At 39.1% G+C, this 17,504-nt stretch overlaps 1 protein-coding gene across 1 annotated transcript in view; it reads left to right on the plus strand.

Annotated features, from left to right (window-relative positions):
* Positions 1–17,504, plus strand: part of CHMP4C (charged multivesicular body protein 4C) — a 32,650-nt gene that overhangs the window by 3,811 nt on the left and 11,335 nt on the right. The window contains exon 2 of the mRNA XM_081817127.1: positions 15,391–15,570. Within this exon, the coding sequence (XP_081673253.1) occupies positions 15,391–15,570 (180 nt within the window). The remainder of the gene's footprint in view (positions 1–15,390; positions 15,571–17,504) is intronic.

The following is a 17,504-nucleotide window of genomic DNA, read 5'->3' on the forward strand; positions in this document are numbered from 1 at the left end:
TCTGACTTGGGTTTCCACTCAGGTCAAGATATTGGGGTCGTGGGATCCAGCCCCTCCTTGGGCTCCGTGCTCGGTGTGGAGTCTGCTTCAGATTCTTTCTCCCTCTCCCTCCCCCTCTGCTCCTCCCTGCTCACACATACTCTCGCTCTCTCAATCAATCAATCTTAAAAAAAAAAAATGCCCCCAGGCGATTCTTCCCTGTGGCCAGGGTTAAGGATGAGGAACTTAAATCCATAGTAATGTTAACAAGTTAGGAATACATGGTCTTTTCGTCCTGAAGCGCTTCCTAACTTGTTTTCACATCATGGCATCTGTGGCGCTGATTTGTGTACTTCCCTGGGATAACCGGGGACTAGCAGCTGGGGGACCCTTGATACCCCGGGCGGAAGGAATCAGTACCTCAGCGTACTGCAAACTCTTCCTGCCACACTGGTTTGGTGGAACACCTTCGGGGGATCACTATTCTAGCCTCCCTTATGAGGTCTTTTTAAAAAATAACATCACTAAGAGATGGCCATAGGTTATACTTTGCTTAAAAATAACGTCCTGATCCAGTTTTTACACACTTGATAGAAAGTAACTCAGTGTTGTAGTTAGGAACCTCAGCTTCAAAGCAGACAAACCTGGGTTTGATTCCTAGCCCTGCCCTGTCACTTAGACATTGTGTGGCTTTAGACCGTTTACTAGGCCTAATTCTCAATTCCTTCATCTGCATAATTGTGAGGATAAGGTTGATCCTCAGAGTTGTTTGGATTAATGGAATTATTGTGTAAAGCTCTTAATTCAGTGCTCTCTAAGTGTCAGCCATTGTAATAACAGTAATTTTTTTTTCAGCTGAAATTGGCTTCCTACTAAGTTCCACTTACTGGTCCAAATTTTGTTGTCTTCTGGAATAACATAGAATAAATCTACTCCATCTGTCATGTGAAGACCCTTCACATATTTGAGGACAGCAGTCATTTCTCTGTATCTCCTGTTCTGTGACCTCAACTGCCTCTGGCACTTCTCAGTTACCCCTTACTGTGCTGAGCTTTGCCTCCCAGGGCCCCGTCTAGGGGGAGGCGAGAGAGACCCCTAGCACACACTTGTGTGACCCTGAGAGTTATTGTCCTCTTAAATTTCCATCCTAGGTGCCTCTGTTACTTACCTTGTCCTAGGCTGAGCAGGAACGTCAAATATGTAATTATGTGGAGAGGCTGGATCCAGTCTGGGTTACCCATAGGCCTCAGGCTGTAGGAAGTGGGCTCAGAGAGAGATGAAAGGTTGAGACTAGGAAGGAGTGAATTTGGCCACAACCCTCCTCAGTATCATTACACATGATTCTGGTGAAACCTGGCAGCTGAGGCCCTTCCAACTCTTCATCAGGTAGCTGATGAATGAGACCCTAGGGCAGAGAGGCTTTTATTTGAGTAAGCCAGCTCACTTTGAAGCCTGGGATCTTTTATTTTTATTTTTATTTTTTAGCAAGGCTAAGTTTGTTTTCAGAGTCATGATGAAGACTTGGTCTTCCTTGGAGTTCGGGGTGTGAGCATGATCGCATTGTTTTAGCCTAGTGCACAAACCTCCTTGTGCTCTTAAGTTTGCTTTTTATTATAGTCATCATGGAGTTGAATTCTGCAATCTCAGACACAGGATCAGAAGGACTTCTGTATAAAAAGAATCACATCTGTGTCAGCTGGGTTTCAGCTTTGTTGCCAAAGTAGTCGGGGCAAAGCATGCATGGCTCAGGTAATAAGAGACTGATGCAGAGTGCAGAAGGCCCTGATGGATGGAAGCTCCCTTGGGAGATATCTCTTACCTGGTGACCTTCTTTCTTAAGAGAGTTCTCAAAATGTGGCCCTCAGATCACCTGCATCAGAATTCCTTGAGGGTGTTTGTTAAAATGTGCACTCACAAGGACCCCCTCAAAGTTCTAACATAGTAGGTTGAGTGTAGGGGCCAGAAATCTGAACTTTGAACAGATAACGCAGTGATTCTGATGCCCACTAAAGATTGGGAACTGAGGAGGCATTTAGTATTTGGTGAGGTGCTAAACTGGAAACATCTACCCTCTACTGTTTTCTCCCCTCACCGTGCCTGTTGTTGCTTCCTTCCTCCTCCATGGAACCCAGGGACCCAGATGAGAAATAGCTACCCATGTCCCTCTGTTTCCTGCTGAAGACACATTTCTGAAGCTTCTGACAGATCCTCATTAGCCAGCCTGAATTAGTTTTCTTGAGGGAAGTTCACGTGGTACTGTGACTCCGTAGTCCTTTTGAAGAGTCTCAGAGTTCTCCAGTATTCAAATTACAACCAAGCATCATCATAGAGTGTTTGCTTGCCTCTGATTATCTGATTTTTTTAAAAGATTTTATTTATTTATTTAAGAGAAAGAGAGAGTGTGTGTGTGTGAGAGAGAGAGAGAGAGAGAGCACGTGAGCACGAGCAGGGGGGAGGGGCAGAGGGAGAGGGAGAAGCAGACTCCCCACCGAGCAGGGAGCCTGACATGGGTCTGGATCCAGGGACTCTGGGATCATGACCTGATCCAAAGGCAAACGCTTAACAAACTGAGCCACCCAGGTGCCCCTGATTATCTGATTCTTTTGTGCCATACTCCGTGTATTCTGGGGCCAGAGAAAAGAAAGAGTTTTTTTGTTGTTAAAGATTTCATTTATTTGTCAGAGAGAGAGAGAGAGCACAAGCAGGGGGAGCGGCAGGCAGAGAGAGAAGCAGGCTCCCTGCAAGGAGCCCGATGTGGGACTCTATCCCAGGATCCTGGGATCATGACCTGAGCCGAAGGTAGCCGCTTAACTGACTGAGCCACCCAGGCATCCCGAAAACAAAGAGTTTTATTCCTGGGGCATTAACAACCCATATGCGAGTCAGGTCTTACTCTCCAGTCAACTGCTCTTCCCTCTTCTGGAAAACATAGATCAATGGAAATCTGACGCTTCCTCAGTTTTCACCCCCAGTTTCTTTCCCCCAACCTCAGGAACTCCCATGGGGCTTTTACCCCATGGTGGGGAAACCTAAAATATCTGAATGGGCCCTGGGAGTCTATTCACTTAAGCTGTAGTATTAAAACTTCTCACTTTCCTACTACCTCCCTTCCCCCTCTGAGCCCTGGCAGGGATCCTAGTAGACTTACATCCTCATGCATGCACTTCGGTACCACCAGCAGAATGCCCTGGGCTTGTTATCTTTTTTGCTCTGTTAATATGGCCTCAGTTTGCTTGTGCTTTTTCAGATGCGGATCAGTTGCTTTTCCCCAGTGGATTTGGAAAGAGTGAAAAATCCTAGCCGGATTTACCCTCTCCCCATTTAAATCAATATGTTAAGCTTGCATTCAGTATTTTACATTTATTTCTGTTAAATATCTCCTTATTTTCAGTTAAGTCTTAAAATTCTAATTTTACTATCTTATATATGAGCTATTTCTTTTTGTTGAACCAGTCACAAACTGGATCAACAGCTTTTTTTTTTTTTTTTTTTTCTGTCAAGGTCTTTGTTAAAATATATTGAATAAGACAGAACCCGAGGACAGAGCCTCATGGTATGTCTCTAGAGACTTCATTCCAGGATAACCTCTACATTATAGTAACATTTCATCTAGGATTCAAGTAAGGCATGATTACCAATTTGATAGATCAGCACTCAGTGAGTTCAGTTATTCATCTGGCTATGAAGATACCTGATCTACATTTCTAGCTGGTATCATCTTATTTCTCCAACTTTTTCTCTTTTCCCTTACAATGCTTCAGTATACCTTGTGGATTATATTCCTAAAACCAAACTATATTCACACACCTCGGCTTCACAAATGCTGATTTATGAACTGAGAGTATATTAGCTTCACCACATTCACCTGGAGAGCTTTTTAAAATGCCACACCAGGAGATTTTATTTCGAGAAATCTGGGATAAGTTCAGGATTGTGATACTCAAGCCTTTCTGGTTGATTTCAATGTGCATAATGTTAGAAGGCTAGCAGGTGGTCTATGGTTTTTTCCTTGAGTCAGCATCTAGTAATCCAAAGAAAACAGGCCAGTGAGATTAGTTTGATATTTTTCATCTTTGTGAGCTTATATTGGCTTCTAGTTATCATTGTCTTCTTTTCTAATTTCTCAGGAACTACAGTGTAGGGTGTTTCTGTTCTAGAAGTGTTCTTTCAAGTATCTGTGGCACAGATTTTGACAGTTTGCTGATGTGTTGTAGCTACTTCTAGAAGGGTAATTGGTACTGTTTCTTGTGTTATGTAACTACATCAAGTTTCGTTGTGTTTTTTTTTTTTTCCTCTTCATGAATTTGGAGCAGCATTATACATTCTGGAGTAGTCAGTATTATTGTTCTTCATTTAAGTTTCACAAAGCTGGATAATAGAGCTTTTCGCAAAATACTTACATTATACAAAGAATACAATTTTCCTTGATATATGTTATTTTGCAGTTAATTGAATTAGCCACAATAAGGTAGAAAATTTATTATTAACACCATGATTATGCCAAAGTCATATGATTTATACATTTTGAGAAACCATAGCAGGAGATCATTGTAAGCTTGCCCTCAGATGTACTTAGAATTACTTGTGTGTTTCTCAGTACTTAGAACTACTAATTTCAGATCAGATTTCATTTTCAAGAAAATGGGACAAAGGCGTGATAGTCGAATTAATGAGACATAAGGCAAGGTCTAATACTGAATTTTTTAAGTTTACAGTGCTTTACTTTGGCAATCAGGTTTGGCAAAGGCAAGAGTGACTTATTTGGGGATTCATTTTTTGTAATATGTTTAAGTACATGTGAATCTATTTGTACTTTTTTTTTTTTAAGAAAGAGAGAGAGAGCACACAGCATGGGGAGGGGCAGAGGGAGAGAATCTCAAACAGATTCCCCACTGAGCACAGAGCCTGACACAGGCCCCATCCCACGAAACTGAGATCATGACCTGAGCCGAAATCAAGAGTCCGATGCTCAACCGCCTGAGCCACCCAGGTGCCCCTCTATTTGTACTTTTAAGGAACAAAATTATCACAGGTACTTAAAATATATAGGTAATATTGAGGATTTATTTTTTAAAACTCCATTCTCAATCTTTTGTCTTAGTAAATCATAACCAGAACTTTTAGAACAAACTGGTAATTTTAGTTTCTCCTGTTTTCTTTTGACTATCATTTGATAGAAGTTCAACAAACACACAATTGGCTTAAAAGTTTGCAGAAGGAGAAGGAGCAAAAAAGCAAGAGTCTGGAATAAATATAAAGCAAATAATAATCTATTTCCTGAATAACTGACTTTTCTATACCGGAGATCTTGATTTCTTACCTCAAACAAATGGTTCTAATCGGGAATTGCTTATTGGAAATATTTAGGACTTAGTCCAAAGTTTATGCTTTAAAGCAGTGAGAGCTCCTAAACCCAAACCAATGAATCTTTGAGCCCACTGCTAAGCCCTTCTCCAAGGTATCTCTAACTTGTGGGTATTTCCAGTGAGAGGATGGGGTCTCGCTAAAGCCCCACTGTCACCTGCTCTGGGCAACCTCTATCAACTCTCCCTCAGTCTAGCGACCTAGTAACTTAAATGCCAATGCTGTGATCACTACCCTCAAAACAAAACCACCCCCCGAAAGCAAGCAAACAAGAATGGTGGTATAAAAATGACAGGAAAGGAGAAGATGATTATTCTCTGTTAAGAGTTGGGAATATTTGCAGTAGAAGTTGAAATATTTAAAAATTAAAATTTAATGTCAACCATCCAGGTTAAATGAAATAAAAGGTATACTTTTACATTTGGCTCACGTACAAATTTAGAGGAATAAAATCCTGCAACCAAATATTCGACAAACACTTTTGACATTTTATTCTCTAAATATGAATTTCTGGTGAATCTTTTTGGTTCTTTCATATAGTGTTATATGCTACATATCCATAATGGGTGTATCTTATTTGCTTTAGCAGTAATAACATTGTTGGATAGGCCTTTCTCAGTGATCAGTGCAAATTCCATGACCGATTCTTGCCATATACTTAGTACATATAAGTGAAAGTCAATATAACCTTGGAGTTTGAACCAAGATATTATCCTAACTCAAAACTTCTACTCTGTTAACTACAGCAAGAAAAGATATTATAATTATGTTAAACCAGTTTATACATATTTTAAAGATCACATATATAAGAGCCTTTGGTTTATCTTTTTGTGAGCAGTTTGAAAAATTTTATTTATATAAACTACCTTCATTTGTTGAGTATTGTTCAGCCACTTAAACTTGCGAAGTTAAAGAATAATGTAGTTCATCACCAATTGCAAGGTAAACCTATTCTTAAAGAATTTCAAATGGGAATAGTGATCTTGAGGGTAGGAGCTATATATTTTTCATGATTTGTTGATCATGGGATCTCAAGGCAATAATCACAGAATCATAGGCGGTGAGAGTTGAAGGGTGCTGTAGGGATATAGTTTGTTGGTTCTCAGGAGCACCTGTAAGCCACGGACACAGTAATAGGAAATATTGGTGCATCATATGAACAAGGAACACTTCCTATAAGTAGAAAATAGAACTATGTTGTACGTACATACATATATATATATATACGCATTTATACACACGTACATATTCATACACACATATACACACATATAAATACACACATATATGTGCACGCATACATACAGATACATATACACATGTATATATGTACACAATATAGAATTACATTTATAGGTGCATATGTCTACCCTCTAGAATTAAGCATAATTGCTATTTCTGACTTTTTCTATTTAATATTCGCTGGTTTCATACTCATACTGTTTTCCCTACATTTTAGGCAGTAGCAGGCCCTAGAGGTTACCAATGTGTGAGGTTAGTAATAATACCAGTAGCAAGTAAAAAAACTCATCCATTCAATCAGTTATATATTCTGCCTGGTCAAACATTTAATTGGGTTTTTACAAAGAGTATCAAATACATTTTAATTACTACATTGGTATGTTGTTCCAATAGCAGGTTAATTTAACTTGCCTGGCAATCGACCTTAGAAGCAATTAATTATAAGAAATAAGAATTCCAGTGGATATATAAAATGAGTCTTATGCAAGCATTCTTTCTTTTTTTGACAACTCAAGGCTGATAGCACGTTTTGGTCATGACTTCTCACTCTCAGATTTAATAATCTCTTGTGCGACGTCCTGGTGGTAAGAACTGCTTCATCTCCAAAAGTAGCTGTGAGCTTTTTATTTATTTTTTTATTTTTATTTTTATTTTTTTAAATATTTTATTTATTTATTTGACAGAGAAAGACACAGCGAGAGAGGGAACACAAGCAGGGGGAGTGGGAGAGGGAGAAGCAGGCTTCCCGCCAAGCAGGGAGCCCGATGCGGGACTCGATCCCGGGACTCCAGGATCATGACCTGAGCCGAAGGCAGTCGCTTAACCAACTGAGCCACCCAGGCGCCCCAACTGTGAGCTTTTTAGAAAAAAGAGTTGTGTCATTTCTGTTGGAAAGTCATTTAACTTCCTTTGTCCATTTCCTATCTTTCTGGAGATGGGAGAGGGTGCTAATTATCCTCTTTCTAATCTTTTATACTTTATAATATTAATCAATCACCATTTCTCTTTTTTTCTACAGATTTCAGTCCAACATCACTGGCTTGCTTACAGCACTATTCCGCTTCCAAATGTCCTTTTCCTCAGAATATCTCTTATTTACTTTCTCCAATCTCCTTCCTTTCTACTGTTTTCTCAGGTATCTGCTGTGCCATACACCACAGCATTGCTGTGTTCTAGTCGTTTAGCTTGCTCTTTGCCCTTTTTATGACATTTAATATTGGTGAGACCTCTGAAAATATGGAGGTTACTTATAAGATCCAGTCAGTGTGGCAAGCTGGTGTGATTTGCTCTATTTTGGGGTTTAAGGTTTCTGGCTTCTCCTATATCCTATATCCGGGAGGAATCCGTCCTATGACACCTTTTATCATTCGTGCTCCTTCCTGAGCGGTGTGTTTGCTGTTTGCGTCTTCGTGTAGACTGTCACCCTGGCTTCATCCACATTGCCTCCTCTGTGGCGCCTTCCCTTACCCTCCGGAGAGAGCTTGTCCATTCCCTCTGTGCATCCACCTACCTTCTACATGGCCCCTTTTATTCTCCCTCTGTGTCTCCTCAGCTACTGAAATGTAACTTATACACGTTAGTATCTGCAGTCACAGTTTCTGGAAGATAATGGATGCTTAGAATGCTTGTTCAATGATGAGTAAGTGGTTGAACACCCACTTTGTATTGACCCTCGGAGATTATAGCCTTATTTCTTTGTCCCTGCAGTACCCAACACAGTGCTGGCTGCGTGGTAGATCTTCAGTGATCTATTCCTGGGCTGGCTGACATGAATGGATGAGAATATTTTTTTAAACTGAAGAAGGCCAGGGAAATTCATGATGGGGTGGTCCAGGCCAAATGAACCTTACAATTTTCTAGTATTCTCCCATCTGTTTTCAATCTAGCCTGTGACTTTGAACAGAAACATTTTGTTTTCGTTCCATTTGTAGAATGCTTACCATGGATGATGCTTATTCAGATTGTGTTTTTCAAGAACTAAAGCAAGGTGCCATAAATAGAAGGTATTCTTTAATTAATGAAGTGATTTGTATGTGAATAAGAACAGGGCTCACCTTAAAGGTTCTCAAATAAAACAACATGGTTATGACCCTTCCCAGTTAAAAGCAAAAGACGATGTGACCAATTATGTGCGACATATGTCTCTTAAGCACTCTCTGGGATTTTTCTTCTAGGCCCCACCTTTAGGCCTTCTCTAAAGATCATCCATTCCTGGTAGAGAGAAGAGCTGTCATAATGCAGTTTCATATTTCACACACGGGTTTGTCTATCGTCACTAGATATGATGGTTTCTAAAAGGTTCTTCTTTTTTTGCCAACTAATGGATTAACAATGCCCACATGTATATGCTCTCAATGAGTGAAGAACAGACTGACCTTTAAAACCAAGATGCCCTATATGTTATATGAACAATGAAACTGTAACTTTTTTCTGCCATTTCTGGTTATTTTTCATAGATGACTGAAAGCCTTCCCCCTCTGGCCATGTAGTAGTGGAGTAAAGTTGCTTCAGGCTGGTGGAATTTTGGTTCAACTGAGTAATTCTTAAGTTTCAGCCGCCATCCTCACTGGACTGTAGTAAGGGCTCTTCATGTATCCTTAGCAGCAGTCCGTACAGGACGTTGTTCTGCGATTCCATTGCTGAAGGAACGTCACTGTGAAGCGAAGCGACAAAACCCCTGGCTGTTTCTCCACCACAAAAGAATACAGTAGATTCCTTTGTTTCAGAAAGAATGCTGTCCAGGTCTCACCCGCTGCTTAAAAGCACATACAGGAGTTTGAAGATTGAATTGCACCCTCCTACACAGGTTGAATTACATGGCTCTGAAAACATCCTTCTTTGCCAATCGGGAGCACTGCTAAATTTGCAATATTTGTCCCTTGTCTTTGAAAATAGGCAGCTGTTTTCTTTTCCCGAATTGTTTATTAGAAAACAAAATCAAAGCCCGTCTAACTCCTGGCGGGCCTGAGGCATCATCGTTTCATGTGAGAACCAGCTCACAGGAGACTCTTCACGTATATTTCTTGGTTCTTTGGAACATACGGCTCTTGTCTTTGTGTTTGGGGGAAGCATCCTGTGCCAGGCAGAAGTCACAGGAAGTGTCCGGTGTCCTGGGACCAGATCCAGCTCTGCAGAAATCACTGGGTTTGCTCACCCAAGATGATTTGAAACATGGAAATCAGATTTTAAATTTGGAGGACTTTGCATGCAAATCCAGATTTCTTGCTTCTTTTGAGCTGTGGGAGGCGGGGCATGGTGGCCATGGGCCGGGGCCTGCGGGGTTGCTTCCGTAAATCAGGTTTAATGCTTGCCTTGTTGCTAGAGTTCCTGCTTCTTCCGGTTGACTCCCTGATCCTGGGATCAAGGTCGACTGCCATTTATTATCACTCTTGTACTATTTTTTATTATAGTAGACTAATATTCCTCTGTCTTTTTCTCTCTCACAGGTGAGAAAACAAAGAAGGCCTTTCTCCCTAACCTCTCTTTGCTTCACTTACCTTTCCTTACCTGCCTGGCTCCCTCTGAGATTAGGACTCTGGTGTAGGCCCATCCGTAGTTTGTGGCATGGGAATGAACATGTAAGTTGAGATCTCAACTCTTAGTGAATTTTTAAATTTCTCCCATGTACTTTGAAGGGCAGAAACTGTATGTTAACATAGGCATTTAAAACTGTGTCCAAACCAGAGCTCATTATTATTAACAACAAACATTTGCAAGGTTGGGCATTATACCATGTGGCTCCCACCATATGGTTCTGACAATCCTGCGAAGGAGATAATGATGATGATTATAAAGATCCCTAGTATTTAGTAGTCGCTCACTATGCATCAGGCACTGCACTAAAGACTTTGCATATGTTATTTCATTTAATCCTTAACCACGGAATGAGTTACATCCTCATTTTCCAATAAACAACCTATGTAAAGTCACCCAAATATGGATAGATGGAGCCTAGGTTTGAAAGTAGGCAACTTAACTCCAGAGTACAATGGTCTATTGTCATCTGTGTATTGTTGTTGCTATTATTATTATCATTATTATCCAAGTAGGGAATGTCACTTAAGAGTTAAGGTCACACTCCAAGGTTATTATGCACAGTTAATAATTGGTAGGGGTAAGATTAAAATGTAAATCTAGTAACTCCGAAGTCTCATCCTTTATATCAAATTGCATTTTTTGATTTTTAGAAAGTAATCTAAAATTAATTCTTACCGGGAAACATGGTATATTTTTTAATAGAGAAATATAAATTTTTTCTAAAAAAAGGAAAATGTTTTTGGGTCAATGGATACCAGTTAAGTTTCACTGAACCAGCCTAACAAGATAGGGAGGAGACACACTTGGAACATTCCACTTCTGGGTATGTTGGGTGGAGATGTGTATTTGAAGTTTAGCTTCCTAAGATTTTCTAATATTTTCTAATGTTTTCTAATATTATGTTCCTGTTATGGTGAGTTACGGCAAAAAAAACAAAAAAAGCAAAAAAAACAACAACAGGTAACTTGTTGCTCATTGGCCTCAGATATAAGATACACAATTGCATAAATTAATAAATGTTACATAAATTGCTATTTTTAATAATAATATCTAATTGCTAAGTATCTACCTTGCATGGGGACTGTATAAGGTATTTTCCATAATTCCCTAATTTTCCATAATATCCCTAATTCTTAAAACAATCATACTGCATTGTGGGGATTATATCCCCATTTCCAGAACAGCAAACTGAAGCACAAAGAAGGGAAGTGACTTACCCAAGAGTACACATCTATTAAGTCATGGGAGAAGAAGTCACACTCTGGCCTCGAAGGCCATACTTTTTCTATTATACCATGCTGTCATTTCTATGTGTACAAAATTATCAGATTTATTTATTTGATATTCATTCATTTCATCTTCTGGAAAGTAGACCAATAATAGCATCTACTCTTGGAGTTTTTGTGAGAGTTAATGACAATTCACATAAAGCACTTAGCACCAGTTTGGCATATAACAAATACTCGATGTTAATTTTTGTTATGTATTTTATTGGCTGTGTGCCAGGACCTGGGCCAGGTACTGGGGAAATAGGGGAATAGGATACTACATCTTTCTTCAAAGGGCTTATAACTGGTGTAGTAGAGATGGGGTAGAATAGGTTTTACAAATAATTATAATACAGTGTGATAAATGCAGCAGTAGATACGGATCCACAGGTAGGGTGTTAGCACAGGGGGTCAATTGACCATTCTTCCCATGTTGGGGAGAAAGCCCTTGCACAGCTCTGGTCATTAATGTGATGAGCCTCTCTACAGGGGATATTGTGTGATATCATAGAAAGGCCTTTATGCAGATAATTTTTAAAAAATTGTTTTAGTTCTCTCCTAAAGGACGGGTTAAACAAAAACTCTTCTCTTTTTTTTTTTTTAATTTTTTTATTCTTATGTTAATCCCCATACATTACATCATTAGTTTTAGAGGAAGTGTTCCATGATTCATTGTTTGTGCATAACACCCAGTGCTCCATGCAGAACGTGCCCTCCTCAATACCCATCACCAGGCTAACCCATCCTCCCACCCCCCCTCCCCTCTAGAACCCTCAGTTTGTTTTTCAGAGTCCATTGTCTCTCATGCAAAAACTCTTTTCTAAATAAAGTGTCAGTGCTATTTAGCAGGGACTTCAGTTGTGATTTTGCACCTGGAGAGGGAAGCCAAGCAGAACCTGATAACCTTGGACTTCCACAGTGGGCAGGGAGGGATGGGAAGACAGTTACCACTCACCAGGGAGATAGAGAACAATTCCACACCTAAAATAAAGCCTTTCTTTGCCAAGCCTGTCTACTTGCTCCCTCCCTTGGAATACCACACCTACTTCTGCAGAGCTTCCGGGCAGCCTTGCCTTTCAAGACCTCATGGGAAAACACACTTACGTAACTACAAGTAGCCCAGCTACTTACACTAACTATTCTAGTCTTTCATTTATAAATGAAAGCTTTTAACACAGACTCAAAAGAATTTTGATGAAAGGTAATTGCAAGAAAGGGTTAAGATAAGCAAAGCAAACAACCAAACCCAAGAGATAATGTAGGAAATAAAAAATGTTAAAGACAAAACTTGTGTTGGTATCTTCAGGGAGATTCAAGAGGCTATTGAATTATAAGACAAGAATGGGCTGCCGTAAAAATGAGCAGCTAGAAGAAAAAGTTCTTAGAAATTGAAAAACATAATAAAAATAAATGAGGGTAAAAAAGTAGAATAAATGTAGTTGAAGACTAATTAGTAATTCAGAATATAGAGTTAAGGAATTATCCCAGAACATAGAACAAAAAATTATTAGATTGGAGGATAGAGCCAAGGAATCCAACATCCATCATATAAGGATTTCAAAAAAAAAAAATAAAAAATAAAAAAAATAAATAGGGATTTCAAAAGAAAGTAGGCAGGGGCACCTGGGTGGCTCTGTTAAGCATCTGGGTTTGGTTCAGGCTCGGTGGGGAGCCTGCTTCTCCCTCTGCCTCTCCCCCTGCTCATGTTCTCTCGTGTTCTCTCTTTCTCTCTCTCCCTCTTTCTCAAATACATAAATAAAATCTTAAGAAAAAAATAAGAAGAAAGTAGCGAGAAATAATGGAGGGGGAAAAAGTAATAAAAAACATTAAAGAATACAGTTTCCCCAAGCTGAAGGAAGACTTAATTCTTCAGAATAAAAAAAAAAAACCTCACCGAATATTTAGTTGGGAAAAGCAAAAAAAAAGGTACACACTTAGCCCTATGCTGGTGAAATTTCATAACTCTAAGGTAAAAAAGAAAATCTTAAACGTTTCCAAAGAGGAAATAGGCTAACAAATTTTCTACAAAGGGATGAAAATAATATTATTATCAAACTTTGGAATATTGATTACCCAATGACAATGGAATAGTTAAAATTTTTGGAATATTTTAAACCTAGAGTTCTGTAAAAAAAAAATCCAAACTATTATTCAAGTTTGAAACAAGATGACATCTTTAGATCTATAGGCATTTAGAGAATTTATATCTATGCACCTTTTCTGGAAAAAAAAAACACTTTAATATTTATTCCAGCAAAGTAAAAATAATTCATGAAAGGATGATGTAGGATACAAGAATCATTAGTAAGAAAATCTGTCAAACTTAATGCAATTGTTAAGAAAAGTTTCCTTAAAAGTTGAAAAGTTAGTGAAAACAGCTAGTAATTATCTAGAACTAATAAAATTGCAGTTATTTCAATCAAACATTGGAAGGTCTGGGGTGAGAAAGGAATCTTATTTGGGAACAGTAAATTATCAATACTGATTAATTTTCAACATGGATAGAAAACTCAATTGTATGTGTCTTTTTAAAATACAAGAGTATTCTCAGGAGAATAAATTTAGTATATATAACTATCCAACAAATTAAAGGGGGGAAAATGAACAAAGAAAATTTGATCAATATACATAAAGACAAGACAGCAGAAGTGAACAAAAAATACAACAGAAAACACAAAAAGATGATAATAAAAAGACGGTATTAGATAACATATCAGTTATCACAATAAATAAATATGAGTTAAAATCTTACATTAAAAGAGACTATCTGAATGGGTTGAAAACAGTCACACAAACTACATATTCAAGTATATGCTATCTGCAATAGGTGCAATAGAGCAAATGGAAAACAATTTTGAAGTAGAGGTCCCCATAATTATTATAGGCAAATTGTAACAAAAAGCTGAAACATTAATATAAAACAAAATGGAATTTAAGGCAAAGAGGATTAAATGGGACATAGAGTAATATTTCATATTGATGCCAGTAAAATCTGACAAACTGTAATGACTATGAGTCTTTGTGCACCAAACAAAAAGCATTAGAATAAGTAAACCAAATCTCTTGGAATTATAAGAATAAATTGACCAGAACAGAGTTCGAAGAGAACCTTCTCTCAGATCTCTGTTGCAGTAACTTACGTGCTTCGCTCTGAAACCATAAAGCTATTTGGAGTTCTTTTGCCAATTCCACTTAATCATCTTTATATTAACATTCTTCTGCTGCTCTTTTCCTGCACTCTCCTTAAATACCCTATCAAAACTCCTATTTTAAGGTCTTTTTTGGCGGGAGTGCCAGAGTCAAAAAGACTCTTAGTTTTGTGATTTTCAAATGAAGCAGGTAAAGAGCTAAACCAGGAGGGTATTTGGATATTTTGCTGAAAGCAACACTCTTTTCTATTACCAGCATGCCATCTAATCCTTGAGTATGACTCTAACAGTGTTGATTTTATGGTTGCTCATGGTTAGATGTAACCTTGCTGAACATCTCGTAATCATTTTAGACCAAGACATGAACCTCATCATCCTAGGTTTGGTTCTAGCTGCCAGTCACTGTCTACCTTCAAGAAAGTCACGTAACTTAGCTTGTCTCTGAAATAAAGAAACTGGGCTAGAATAGACAGTTACTATGATTTTTTTTCTTCCTCTAAAGTTTTATTTTTCTACTGCATGATTTTTACTCATATTTTTATCTATTCTTTTTCTAAAATCCTATACTGACAGAAATACTTCTGAGATATATTTTAATGGAATATGAAAACTGACACTTTCATCCTCTTGCCAGATCTTTGGAAGAAAAGAATAGCAAAATGTTTGAGGGAGTGGTAGTTGGTGTGGGTGATTGAAAGGACAAATGTTAGTGTTAGTTTGTCAGCTGTATTTGGCATCCTTGGTGTCTGTAGGGATCAACAATGCTGAGTCTATGGTTGGTGTTGAGCAAATGTCTCTTGAGTAAGTGGCTTGGGCTTTCTCCTTATAAATGTGGCTTCTCCCTTATTTAGCTGCATTGCAGGCACTAAAGAGAAAGAAGAGGTTGGAGAAGCAGCTCACTCAGATTGATGGCACACTTTCCACCATTGAGTTCCAGAGAGAAGCCCTGGAAAATTCACACACCAACACCGAGGTGTTAAGAAACATGGGCTTTGCGGCAAAAGCGATGAAAGCAGTTCATGAAAACATGTGAGTGACTTTGGTCTCCCTCCAAGTCATAAATTCCCTCAATGTTGAGAAGAGCCTTTGGAGCTATATGATGATTTTGGCAGGAATGGAGTTACTCATTTGAGGTTTTTTGACATGTTGGAATGGAATGCCCCCTCAAAGAAAGATTAGAAGTTAGAGTAGGAAAAAAAAAAAAAAAAAGGACCATGAGAAAATGAAGACATTCATTTCGCCCTTATGTTTCTCAGTTGTCTCAATAGTGTCTGATACTCCACCTGTAAATACTTTCATACTATAGGCTTTAAAAAAATTTTTTTAAAGATTTTATTTGAGAGAGAGAAAGTGAGAGAGAATGAGAGCGAGAGAGTGAGAGAGAGAGCATGAGAGGGGGGAGGGTCAGAGGGAGAAGCAGACTCCCCGCTGGGCAGGGACCCTGACGTGGGACTCGATCCCAGAACTCCAGGATTATGACCTGAGCCGAAGGCAGTCGTTTAACCACTGAGCCACCCAGGCGCCCTAAAAATTTTTTTAAAGATTTTATTTATTTATTTCAGAGAGAAAGAGAGAGAGCATGAGCAGGGGGAGGGGCAGAGGGAGAGAGACAAGCAGACTCCTCACTGAGCAGGGAGCCCAATGCAGGGCTCGATCCCAAGACCCTGAGATCACGACCTAAGCTGAAGTCAGATGCTTAACCAGCTGAGCCACCCAGGTGCCCTTCACACTGTATTTTTTAAAAAGGCCAAAATGTCAACATCTGTGAGAGTGTTAGAATTATCGAATAATGGTTGTCAAACTTTGGTTATCAAGCCTGGAAAACTACAAAAGAAAACACAGATGCCCAGGCTCCTTGAAGGAAGGTAGGGATTGGGCCTTTTTGTTTTTATCACCAAGTTCCCCAGGTGATTCTGATACTAACAGGTATTTGGGAAACCCTGACCTGGAATAATAGCTACGAGATGGATTTGAGGTCAGATTTTCTGAGTTATAATCCCAGTTTCATTACCAGCTGTCCTTGAGCAAATTACTTTTGCCTTTCCCTGATTCAATTTCCTTAGGTAAATTGGAGATAATAATAGTGCTTACCTTGTGTAGTCATTGTGAAAGTCAATGAGATACTAGAGACAATGCACCTAGCCTAGTTTCTGGCACAAAGTAAGCACTCATTGTCAATATTCATAGTGGTAGTGGGGCTGGTGATAATTTGCTTTACATCCACACTAGGAAATCTATGCCTGGGACCTGATGCTTTCCTGAGATTGGATGTGAGAGTGACCTCTGGGTCAAAGATGCACAAGAACAATGAGTGCCTGAGGGATATAGAGAAGTGTCCATGGATGGGAAAAGTGGGAGAGTGGGAGGCTGGGGCCAGTGAAGACATCTTTGCCAACATTTTCTTGCCTTGATAATTCACTGACAATCAGATGTCATTTTGACAGCTTCAGAAAGATCATTAGAGTCATTATCAGAGTCAAAATCCTCTCTCACTGCTGTAAGAGGGGTGCTAACTGCATCACAGAATCACAGCCTTTCACCCCAGGTAGTTGAGCAGCCGCATTCCACTGTATTCCTTTTGAGAAAAATTCAATCTCAGGCCCAGACTTTATTCCTTGTCATAAATAAGTTCCTTGTATATTTGTTATAAATGTAATTATAATAATTGGAAATAAGGGATGATAGGAGGATGCTAAAAGAAAACTTTTTATGTAAAACTACTTGGCTTTTCCCATATATAGAGTCTGGGAAACTTGCAAAGTATTTATTCCACTGGGAGTCACAATTTCAGTGTTTAGGTTGCTTAATAATAAGGAAAGTTGTCACTTCTCTGGTATTCCATCAGTTTGGCCTAGTTTCAGAGCTGGAGGAATGATTCAGAGACAGGGTGGTAGAGAAGCAGTCCAGATCCTGGCCTTCAGATCCTGACAGCTTAGGCTGGTGGTTAGGGTCCGGGGGGGGGGGG

Source organism: Leptonychotes weddellii, chromosome 4, assembly GCF_054177405.1.
Source record: "Leptonychotes weddellii isolate Sample4059 chromosome 4, ASM5417740v2, whole genome shotgun sequence".
In the NCBI taxonomy this organism is placed as follows: domain Eukaryota; kingdom Metazoa; phylum Chordata; class Mammalia; order Carnivora; family Phocidae; genus Leptonychotes; species Leptonychotes weddellii.